Genomic DNA, 12682 nt, shown 5'->3' with positions numbered 1-12682 from the left:
TTTGGGGAGAGTTAATAGTGGAAAAAGAGTTAATCCAATGACAGTGTCTCTACATTTTATCTAACAACTCGGTCTCAAAGTTTAAATACTTTCAAATCCTAAGCTGGATAACATCAATAAGCAAAGACATTGCAGGGAATCGTGTCTTGGTGAAAGAGATCTGCACAAGATCAACAGGAAAAGAGGTAGCAGCATGGTACTGGGTATTAATTGATACTGGAGAGGAAAAGCTGAATTCATTGACAGAGAGCTGGAAGAAGGACCTGCCGGGTGAAGACCTCAAAACTCTCTGGCAAGTATCTATGTCTACCTTTTGGACATATGTGAAAGCTGCCATGACAAGCCTTCTTGAAAACAGTTCCCGGGGGTCAAATTTATGCACCCTTCAGTGAGAAGAATGAGGACAAAGGAAAAAAAAATCCCAGGACTAAATTGGAAGCACCAACATCACTTAAGGCAGCTCACTTTAATCAAGGATGACAATACATGTTGGATGGAAATGCTTCAATTAATTCAAACTTCTCAGAGACATTCCATTCCAGTGATTCGTAGCTCATAAGTGCCTTGAACTTGTAACTTTATCCTGGTCTAGAGCCACCAAATAGCCACAATTGACACTTTGTGCTTATAGGAACTATTTCACTTCATCTTTAAAATGTCATGTCTCTGGTTCTACTGATTGGACTTTAGTTGTTTTGGTCTTAAATCATTTATTACAAAACATGTTTTTGTTGTGTTTTCACTTTATTGCTGTGTAAAGTGCTGCATATATACCTTACACATTGCCTCTAAGTTAAGCCTGCCTGCCTTGAGCCAAGCCATCAGAAGGTTGAACACAGGTTAATATAGGGTTTGCTTGTGTAACACCCTGGCTAGACTTGTGGTAGTTGCTTGCATAGAGTTTCACCCCCTCAACCAGTAACCCTACATCCTGTAATATATGGACATTGTAAGAGTGTAAAGAGTTAACCTCATAATCTCTCTTTCCTTTTTTTACTCTTTCTGCAGATGTTGAAGTGATACTTAGTTATGTCTGCTGCCAACACTACCTCGACCTTTCAAGTTGCACACTTTGTGCTGGTCTGCTTTACAGGCATTCAGAGCTGGCAGCATTGGCTGTCCATCCCTCTGGCCATTCTTTTCCTTGTGGCCTTCATCTCCAATATCACAATCCTGACAGTCATACAAAGAGAGCATACCCTTCATGAACCCATGTATTATTTCCTCAGCCTACTTGCTGTCTTTGATTTGGGACTGTGCATGGCCACCGCACCCAAAATATTGGGTATTCTGTGCCTTGATATGAAGGTCATCGACCCGCCTGCCTGTTTCCTTCAGATGTACTTGATGAACATTTTACTGGCAATGGAATCCGCTACATTTCTTTTCATGGCTTATGACCGCTACATTGCCATCTGTAAACCCCTGAGATACCCTTCTGTCATCACCGCCAGGTTTGTTGCAAAAGTCATTGTGTTCATAGTGCTGAGAAATGCCTTGTTGCTATTGCCTGTGCCGGTGTTTGCTGCCAGACTTCAGTACTGCTCCAGAAATGTTGTTGAACATTGCTTCTGCACCAGTGCTGCAGTGACATCACTTGCCTGTAATGATAGGACATTTAACACACTCTATCAGCTGATTGTTGCTTTTGGCCTCTTAGGAAGTGACCTCATATTCATAATCTTGTCCTATTGCTTGATCCTTCGTGTGGTAATGACGTTTCAGGGCAAAGGGGCTGCAGCGAAAGCCTTCAGCACGTGTAGTTCCCACTTTATTTTGATTTCATTTTTTTACACTGTGCTGCTAGTTTTAATATTCACTGCCAGGTATGAGAAAGTAATTCCACATGATATCCCAATCTTATTGAATGTTCTTCACTTCCTGGTCCCACCAGTCCTCAATCCAATTGTTTATGGGGTGAGGACCACAGAGATCAAACGTGGCATCAGAAAAATGATAAGGAGCAGAATTACAGCCACCCAGGTGCAATAAATCAACAGAGAGATGGACAATACTAAGATCAATAGTTTGAAAGGTACATCTAAAGGGCATCCTAAACCAAGGCATGCTGCCTATGAGGCATGGAAAGCAGGTCGGAGGAGGACATCCATTTTTCTCAACTCCTAAAGGCAATGTCTTCTGCTTTATCAGCGAATAAGGATAAGATTTGTTTTCAACAGTAATTAAACCTATCAGCACAGCTTTATGAGTTTTGATGGGTATTTTTAAGATATTCTGGGTTGATAATAAAATCATACATTTTGAATATGCGGTAGGTATGAACTTATTGATCTGATAAAAATACAATAAACTCAATGAGCAAAAGAGGTTCATTATGAAATTAAGTTTAACATATAATTTTATGATTGTGCACACACACCTCCTTTCCATCCTAAACAATATAATCTTGGAATCTTCAGTAGCACAGCCCAACGTCAGCCTAACAAACTCATCTGATTGTCAAAGCTCCATATTCTCATTCCATCAACCTGACACATGACCCAAAATCAATTAATCAATAAATCAAGCAGCATTTGTAAAGCAAACCACTGGCACCCCTAGGGGTATCTAGATGATGTGTCTCAGTCGAAGAGCGAGTTCTTGATACTCTTTCAGAAGTCTGCCTGCAATTGTGTTGTGTGGAGCTGGAGGGCACGGTCATTCAAGGTCTTGGCAGTGATTTAGGAGAAGGAGCGGCCACTGCTGTGACTGTGACGGATGCAGGGGTGTGCGAGGGCGAGTGAAAAGGAGCACAGATGTCTCGAGTTTTGGTGGAAGTTGAGTTGATGGTTGATATAGGCAGGTACTAGGTAGTAGAGGGCTTTGTAGGCATGCATGAGGATCTTGAACTTCTGGATGGGAAGCAAGTGGAGGTGTCTCAGGTGTGGGACAATGTAGGTTTGCTTGGGGAGGTCCAGGATGAGTCTGGCTGCAGAGTTCTGTATGGTCTGGAGTCTTCTGAGGAGCTGGGTAGAGATGCTGGCATAGAGGGTGTTGCTGTATTCGAGGTGGCTGGGGATGAGGATCTTAGTGATGGACTTTTGGGTGTTGGATGGAATACATCTGTAGATTCTGCGGAGCTTGCAAAGTGTGTGGAACCTGGAGGAGGTGACTGAGTTGACTTCTTGTTTAATGGATGGATCAGATGAATCTACTTAACAATAAGCCCATCACTGTCGACAGCGCAAAATCCCTTGGAGTTATTCTAGACAAAAAACTCAGTCTGACTCCCCACATCAATTCTATTGCAAAACCTGCCCGTTACCAACTGCGCCTTCTTTGGGGAATCCGACGCTTCTTCCCGGAGCAGGACCTTATAACCCTGGTGCAATCTCTGGTCCTCTCCAGACTAGACTACTGCAATTCTCTTCTTACTGGCCTCCCCAAATCTCACCTGTCCCCACTTAAGTCTGTTTTCCATTCAGCAGCTCGCTTCATTTATGGGGCCAAAAGAAGCGATCACATCACACCGATGTTATCCACCCTTCGCTGACTTCCCTTCGAGGCTAGAGCTATCTACAAGACCGCTTGTATCACCCACAAAGCCTTACACTCCTCTTCTCCTCGCTACCTGGCGAATAAACTGAAACTCTCTGGAGGCTCTAGACCCTCACGAAATGCGGAGAAGCTTCTACTAGAACCTCCCACTTTCAAGAAGGAGAGAACAATGGCCCAATCCTTTTCAGGCAACGCAGTGAGAATCTGGTACTCCCTTTCGCCTCAGCTCCGGACCTCCGCCTCCTCCCAGGCCTTCAAAAGGGACCTCAAAGTTCTCCTCCTCCAGAGACACCTCCAAAAGTAATTCACGTCCTCTTGTTATGTGGAGGAAGACTTTCCACGATCATGGAAGTGCCTTCCCAGGGTATTCCTGGTGTTGGAGTGTATGCCTCTTTGGAGTATTTTCCATGTACTTGTGTTTGGTGTCCTTGTGTAACATGCACACACCACTTTGCCCTTGTTACACACGGTTTGCTACCTCTCACATGTTTTTACCTTTGATTCTGGCTCAAGTGCCTCCTTGTCTTACATAACGCTTGTTCTTGTGCCCGAATGCCTAGCACCTTTTGCAGTATTATACCTCAAATGATACTTTGTTTTCTCTTGTAACTGCACACTTGTCACTTTTTCCTCCTGTGCACCTATTACTACTTCATGTATTTTTGGCTGCTCACAATTTTTATTATTCTGTTTGTTCACAATTGTCACTTTTACCGTTACTACCTCATGTATTTTTGGTTGCTCACAATTTTTATTACCTCATGTATTCTGTTTGATCACTAATGTCTCTATTACCTTATGTAACGTAACGTATGCTTTTGTAATGTTTCTCATTATGTTTCATTTCTGTTCCTTTTGTGATGCGCTCTGACACCTTCGGGTAAAGTCCGCGCTATATAAAAATGCATAAATAAATGGTCAGTTGGCTGTTAAGGTTGATGCTGACGTTGCATGCATTGTCGGGCAATGTAGGTATAGGTCTGAGTTCTACAGGCCACCAGCTGGGGTCCCATGCAGAAGTGTTCTTCCCAAAGATCAGTGTTTCAGTTTTGTCAGAGTTGAGTTGGAGGCAGTTGTTTGTCATTCATTTGGCTACGTTGGACATGGCATCACAGAAGGTGGTTTTGGCATTGAAGGGGTCCATAGTGAGTGAGAGGATCAGTTGAGTGTCACCTGCATACGAGATTATGTTGAGTTCCTGAGATCTGACTATGTCTGTAAGGGTGGTTATGTAGCTGTAGAACAGGGTGGACCTGAGGGATGATCCCTGTGGTATGGCGTATATGATGTCTTTGGGTGTGGAGAAGAAGGGAGGCTATCAGATGATCTGTGTGCGTCCTGTGAGGAAGAAGACGATCGATTTGAGGGCGTCTAGCTGTATGCTTATTTTGTGGAGTCTGTTGATGAGAGTGTTGTGGGATATTGTATCGAAAGCCTCAGAGAGGTTGAGGAGGATCGGTGCCACTGTTTCTCCATAGTCGTGGAGTGTTTGGATCTCATCTGCAGTGGTAATCAACGCGGTCTCAGTGCTGTGGTTGACACGGAATCCTAATAGCGAGGCGTCAAATAGGTGGCTTTGTTCCAGGAATTTGATGAGCTACTGGTTGATGACTTTCTTGAGTATTTTGGCTGGGTAGGTGAGCAGGGATATAGGACAATCATTTTTGAGACCGCGGGGTCGGTGAAAGCATTCTTTAGGAGGTATCTGATGTCTGCGTGTTTCCATCCATCTAGAAGGGTTGCTGTGGAACTGGAGGTGTTGAGGATGCTGGTGAGTTGTGTGCTGATTGGGTTTGTTGCAAGGTTGTGGAGGTGATGGGGGCAGAGATTAGTGGGTGTCCCAGAGGGATGGAAGACATAATGGCTTAGGTGGTCAGGACGGTGAGTGGAAACCAGGTGATAATCATTTGGCTGATCGCTTGGCCTCGTCGGACATTGGTTCCTGCGAAGGAAGAAAATGATCCAGCAGGCCCAACCTTCTTTACCATTGTAAAATGTCTCTGCTGTGCTGGCAATGCAGTAGCAAAATGTAGTCGCTTTCTCTCAAATGCAATTACTATTGAGGGGAACCAGACAAAGCTTTATCCACTCCTCACTACTGGAAGTGCTTGACCTGTTTGTGATGTGATCAGATAAGCCTCAGGCAAAAAAGAAACCCCATCACAGCCACAGTAAAGATGATGTTCTATTGGATGGATTTGCACCAGTGGTGCAATCCCCTGTATGCCTTTTGCCATCTGCCCTCTGAAAACTCCAGAATTGAACAAAGAAAAAGAATTGGTAAACTAAGACTGCCTTTGTGGCTGTCCGACCCAGCTACTGCTCCCCTGATTGTGTGGATCGGAGCTTGCTGTAGTCTTTGTGCTCCACCCTACCTGAACCAATTTGAAGGAGCAGAGATAAATGCTAGCCTGCCCTTTAGCTGAGCAGCGGACACAAATTAGGGGAGGGACCTGGCTGCCTGGTCCCTCGAACTAATATGGATCACATTGGGTGATTGTTGCCTCGAGTTCTACGGCTACTGGGGGCTGCCAGCTCCTGCATAGGAACTGCAGCTCCCTTCATGTCCAAGGAGGCTGGTGTTACTATGCTGAGACACAAGGTTACTCCGGCATTAAAGGCCGTCTAGATTCTTAGGGTAATCATCCTAACACCAAAGCCCAGCACTCACTTCACGCTAGCTGCGGGTGATACCCTGCTATGCTGCTTCTGACTGCCATAGGGCTTGATCTTATTCCTGAGCTTTAGGCCCTGCCTTTGCTTTTGCTAGCTGAGGAGGTGCCCTGTTGTCAGACCAAGAGGGAGGCTGGAGGTCTGGCTACTCGCTGCCTCCTTGTTACCACGTCATATGCCTTTGAGTCCTAGATCTGGCTCTGGTTTTGGTTGTAATTTTGGCATTGTGGCTGCACTGGTTGCAGGGAAAGGGACTGTTGTGTTGCTCCTGAGTGCTCTGTCTCTGCTGGGGCACCCATCAGTCTTCACTCAATCCTATATATTGGCACCCATTTGATTTCCCGGCAATAGGCCATTTTGTGCTGCCTCTATGAATAGAAACAGAGATAAAATCATCAGAAATAGAAGAGGCACTGACTGCTCTTTGGCTTCCTGAATCTTTCCAAAGTGACACTGAAATAGAAAGAGGAATGGCATGTCCTCCCTGAGTGGAGGCCATCTTGGATAGGTCAGTTTCAATACTTTTTATCAACTATAATACACTGTTCTCTTTATAATTACTTTCATATTTATTACTCATGTCAATATATACCATGCTCTCTAGCAGAGGCTGCTCTTCGCTAATAGCTCAAGATTGATGGAGCTTTAATTGGAAAGTTAGGAATATGACTAGGTGCGCTTAGAGGTGGGAATTGCCCAACAAGCTTCTACTCCTTCAACCTTGCGTATGCCTTCCTGCCCTGAAAATAGCCTGCTCCTCTGAAGTCCTGCATCACCAAAACTACCATACCACTCAAAAGGCGCACCTTTAGCAGGTATACAGAATACAAAGCTCACTACACTCATTATCAACTGGATTCGTGACTCTATCTGTTTACACTTTCTATTTCTCAGTCAGCAGGTATAATGATCTCGGATATGGATCCAAAAGCCTCTAGACCTATCCTTACAAATATGGATCTGTCTGGCCATAATGCTTATACAATTGAATATTCACCTAACCTACCAAAAATGCATCCAAAAGCTTTAAACACAAACTCCGGAAAACCGTATTTCAGATTTGTACTTCTGCATGAAAAAAGGTGAGGCAATAAGTGATCTTATCTTCTTTATGAAAAGATATTCTCAATGGAGGATGCAAATAGAAAAATTGATGGACAGAATGCAGAACAATGTCATACATTCACTCCAGTACAGAGATCGGAGCCTAAATCCATTGTTTGTTTGCTCACCATGCCATTCTAGTGTGAACACATCCATATGCAAATCATTCTTTACCCTGCACCCAGTGGGAACAGTCCAGCCCAAACTGCCAGGCCAGGCCCTCCCTGGATTGGTAACAAGCATCCTAGAACCGGTTTCGGGCTTTCAGCCCTCATCATCCAGGATAGCTTGACTCCAGTGGCATGGAGAGCACTTTACTTGCTGCTCCAAATCACCACATCGAGGAAGACTCACCATGGACTTAGACTTATGATTCCCCCCTCACCTATATACAGAATAGAAGCAATCATCTCCCTTTACAACAATGGGACTATCCTTATCCAATCAACAGACTGCAACCTGGATATTGTTTACAATATTTCCCCATCATCAAGAACACAGTGACTAGGAAAGAATCATCCCCCTCCTAAAGACAGTCTAATTCCTCAGACAACTTCCAAAATCCACAAAGTGTTTACTCTCATCTCTTTTTACCCTACCCCTTCCCTTCTCTGCTCCGCCATAGGGACCATCATACATAATAGCAACTCTTCAATGCATTAGATGGTCTGAATCCCTTTTTTTGCAATCCTCAAACTACTCTGCAAGCTAACCCCTCTTCTAGAGCAGTTAGCTCAGAGTCACTAAGCTCCATAAGGCACACCATCACACCATCTATACTCTTGACCCCCATGCACTCTATTGCTGATTGTACTATTTTACCTAAGAGCCATAGCTAAACAGATGTCACTCCCAAAATCTGATCTCCCTAATTGGGCTAGCAATGTGTTTCCTTCGACCCCAGCTGATTATACTATTTTGCCTAAGACCCATAGCTAAACAGATGTCACTCCCAAAATCTGATCTCCCTAATTGGGCTAGCAATGTGTTTCCTTCGGCCCCAGTACTTCCTCCTAACCGGGTGCATCTTGACACACTTCACAATACTACCTCACCTCCGTAGGATCTTCCTGGCCAGCATTTTTCTAACCTTCCCTCCCCTACCTGAACTCCACGTCTGCGCCCCCATCTCCAAGCCCCAGAAAGCCACTCCCACAAATTATTAGAATCCAGACTTGACGAGATCTCACTTTCTCTCCAACAATTCAAGGTGGATGTCCAAAGCCTATTACACCTCAACTATGAGATGTCTGATAATCATAGGTTGGGCTGGTCTCCGAAGACTACATGCCACAACCACACACATCCCTCTAACTCTTGCACAAGGCTTTCTGTAGGCCCTAGATCCATTGGAAGCTCACCAATATTGGCTTCTACACACCAAAGATGGAAAACCTCATCCCATCCCAATGATCCCTCTCAGCCCTTCAGAGTAAAGGATCGACTGCATGACAAGGATATTTTATCCCTCTTACAATCAAATGATATAACATATGCCTCCAGCACAGATAATATGTGCCAAATCGAGGCAAACCACTCGGACCTATTCAGAGAACCAAGGGAAAATTCCAGATCCTTAAATACGAACAACCTCACTCGAGTCCCCTCCACACTTTCTACCTCAGACGATTCTAAGCCACTGCTTAAATGCATGATTCCCAACTGCAGATCAGCAGAGCAACATGCTAAAGACATTGATGTTTTCATCCTTGCTCATGATCCTGGCACCTTAATGTTGACGGAAAGCATGTTCACCCCTTCCGTGCTCAGAACAGCTGGGAGCTGTCCTGAGACACGGTGGGTGTTTGCTCAAGACAGCTCCCGGCTGTCCTACACCCACCCATGGGGGAAGCACTGGCGCTCCCCGTGGGCCACCTTTTATGCTATCCCCACCGGGCAGGACAGCGGAAGCCCTATTGCTGCCCTGCCACCCCACCCCTTCCTCTATGTCATCTGATGATGTCAGCGCGTATCGCATGCCAACATCATTAGATGAAACTTGATGCACTAGAAGCCACTTGCTTCAAGCGCGTCCAGGAGGAGAGGGTGTTTTTCTCCTCGGTGAGGAGGGATTTTTGGATCAAAGAGGTATCGGGGGAAAGGTTGGGGTTTTCCTTTCCTCCAATGCCTCTTTGAGCATTCGCGTGATCGTGCAGTAGGAATGCCCACTGGACACCAGGGATTTTTTTATTTTAATCAGTTTTTTTATTAGTAATGCATGGGGTGAGTAGCACCTTGGGCAAGGGTTACTCCCCTTTGGAGGACATTTTGTTCATCCGTTTCTGCCCCCCACTAGGCCACCAGGGATTTTTTGTTGTTTATATCAATGTTGTTAGGGAGCAGCCTCTTGTGCAAGGGCCACTCCCCTTTTATAGGGGTGAATATTTTGGTTGTTTCTGTACCCCTTTGGGGCCGATCAGACTTGTGCTTTTAGGCCAACATATCCCAGTGCTTAGTCGATAGATTGTGTGTGTTCTGGTTCATTCTTTGCATATGTGATTGTAATGTTTTATTTCTCCTTTTTATTCCAGTGCAAAGCTTTTTGTTCTTGTTTGCGGTTTCAGCAGTGGTTGATCTGCAGTTTTGCGTAGTTGCATTTATGTAGGAAGAAAAAACATGTTTTGTTGTGTTTACTCCAAATGAGTATTATTGTCATGCATGAGTGAATGTTTTGTAAGTAGTGTCATAACAGCAGCATATTTAGTTAGTGTTTTGAGCATGAAATTCTTTGTGATGTCTTTTGCGTTGTCTTATGTGTCATTTTCTATTCTTTTTATATTTTAGTGGGATATTGGTGGTACTTGTGTCTGTGCAGAGTAGGTGGTGGTGAGTCTATCTGCTTCTGACTAGTGAGTGGTATAGTTTTGGAGTGTAAAGGGCCTGTGATAAAACCACATTTTGTCTATTACTTATCATACAAAGTGTTTGTTGTTGTTGACTTGTTTGACAAGTTACCTTTGTTAGTAAGGATTATGGCTAGCCACAGAATTACTGCTCAGCAGGTGTTTGGTATGTTTTTGAATCTTCCTCTGACTATACTTATGAGACTGACAGTGCATCAGAGGGAGAGGAGGAAGTGCAAGATACTGGCAGTGAGTTTCCTGTCCACGAGGAATCATCTGATGATGAAGCTACTCTCAGTGCAGATGAAGTGCATATTTTAGAGGAGGACACTGATGTGTCAATGGTGCAGCAAGAGGCATCTGGATTGCAGCCTGGGGCTACAAGGCATCCCATTGAAAGTGCTTGACTATGGGTTGATTCGAACATGGTGCAGATGTTGTTGCCTGCCTTTAATGGTGATGCAGGGTGTAGAGTGAATTGTGATTTGTTTTGCCTATTCCCATTTTTCAGTTGTTCATTGATGATGTATTTTATGGCTGAGATTGTTGAGCAGACTAATGTGTATGCTGAACAGTATTTGATAGGCAACAGTGATAGACATAGGCCCCACTCTAGGGATGTTCGGTGGACACCCACTATGAAGGAAGCCGTCCATGGCTTCTTATTGGTCTACCAATCCATTGATTGCAGCAGCCCTATTTCCTGCAATTATGAGTTGTGATCAGTATTTACTAGTGCTTTGGATGCTGCATTTTGTTGATAATGCTTTGGGTTGCCACAAGTTCACCCTGACTGTGACCATCTTTTTTCTTGATCACTTTGTATATCCATTTTCAGAGATCTATACTCCAGGGAAAGAAATAGCTATTGATGTGTATTTGGCCCTGTGCCAGGTTTGTTTGGTTTTTAGACAGTACATTCCTAGCAAGAGGGCACATTATGGAATTGAAATGTATATGTTGTCTGAGAGTAGGGCAGGATATGTCTATATTTTCCAAATTTCCAATTGTACACCGGTAGGGATTCCACTATTGTTCTCCTGGTTGTCCGTACACTTTAGGAGTTTTTGAGAAAATTGATTTGGAACTTGCTAGAGGACTTTTTTAAAAAGTCATCATTTGTCCCTAGATAATTTCTGCACTGCTGTGCAAATGTTTAAGGAATTGTTCAAAGTTGACACTCTTGCTTATTTCACAATCCCCTCTAACCATAAAGGTTACCCAAAAGAGCTTGTTTGCAAGAATATTCAGAGGGGACAGTGCAGTGCCTTGAGTACTGATAAACGTCAAGTTGTGAAATTTGTGGACAGAAGGGATGTGTACATGCTGACTACCATCCATAATGAAAGTATTTCACCTATGGTTGTGTGGGGCAGGTTGCTGAAGTGCACAAATCTGTGTGCATTGTAGACTACAATAAGTACATGGGTGGTGTTGATGGGGTAGATCAGAGGATGGAACCTTACACTGCTATTCCTAAGGCTTACATTTGGTATAAGAAGTTGGCCTTTCACCTTTTTAATTGAGCAAATTTAATGCTTTTGTTGTGTTCAAGGTGTGTTCTCCAGCGTCAAAGATAACTTTTGTTCAGGTTTACAAGTCTGTGATAGGCAGCCTTGTTGTAGTGGAACAGGAAAGTGTTCCTAGAGTTGGAGTCGTGAAAGATATGGCGAGATTGAAAAAGTGCCACTTTCCTGATGTAATTCCTCCCACGTCCATAAAAAACAATCCCTCTAAGAGATGGAGTGTCTGTTTGCGAAGAGGTATGTGGAGGGAGAGTTATATACACTGTGCTAATTGTCCTTCTAATCCTGGGCTGTGTGTGCATACATGTTTCAGATAGTATCACACCCAAAAGACATTTTGAGAGCAACCGTGAGTACAATAGTGTACTGCATGGTCTGTATAGATGTTAATTTGGTGTTCAGTTTCACGGTTTGCATTAGAATGATGTATTTAGTTACTGCTGTTGCGTTTGTAGTTAGAGTTCTATATCAGTGTGCGTGGACTAGCGCTTGGCTGGTGGTATGCATGGACTGGCAGTGTATGTTGATTCGGGCTTGGCCGGCAGAATGTATGGGCTGGCGCTTGGCAGCCGGTGTATGAGTGCTAGTGCTTGGCTACCGGTGTGTGTTGGCTGGCGGTGTGGGTGGACTGGTGCTTGGCTGGCAGTGTGTGGGGTGGTGCTTGCCTGGCAGTGTGCATGGTCAATCATTTGGCTGATCGCGTATGTGTAGTGACCTGCTGCTGGTCACTACACACTCTCCTAGCCAAATGCCACTGCACGCACTATGTCAGCCACCTGCCGGTGTGATTGCTGTGTCAGTCATGTGGGTGTATGAAAGTGATGGGCCCTTGAATGGTGCTGTATGTTAATCTGAATGTTGTAATGAGACGGACCCGCATCTGGTGGTGTGAATGGTCTTTTGTGCCACGTATGAAAGGTATGTGAATGGCCTCTTAAGAGGTTAGTGCCTTGCCTTGGCTTTACAGCTCACAAGCTGTGAGTCATTGGTTCTGTTTTTAAACTTTTAATTATTAACAATGCAATTCCTTTTTGTAAA

The 12682-nt window shown here is 44.3% G+C and overlaps 1 protein-coding gene across 1 annotated transcript; it reads left to right on the top strand.

Moving 5' to 3' along the window:
* The first annotated feature begins 1029 nt into the window (after positions 1-1029).
* Positions 1030-2158, top strand: LOC144772117 (olfactory receptor 56A4-like). Its single transcript, XM_078656285.1, has one exon. The coding sequence runs from the start codon at positions 1030-1032 to the stop codon at positions 1990-1992; it is 963 nt and encodes a 320-aa protein (XP_078512411.1). The 3' UTR covers positions 1993-2158.
* Positions 2159-12682: the final 10524 nt, after the last annotated feature.

Source organism: Lissotriton helveticus, chromosome 8, assembly GCF_964261635.1.
Source record: "Lissotriton helveticus chromosome 8, aLisHel1.1, whole genome shotgun sequence".
Lineage (NCBI taxonomy): Eukaryota > Metazoa > Chordata > Amphibia > Caudata > Salamandridae > Lissotriton > Lissotriton helveticus.
This window is presented reverse-complemented; position numbering and strand designations above follow the sequence as displayed.

Bases quoted from the DNA above. Each gene is read 5' to 3' on its own strand.
- LOC144772117 (XM_078656285.1), top strand. From the start codon at position 1,030: ATGTCTGCTGCCAACACTACCTCGACCTTTCAAGTTGCACACTTTGTG.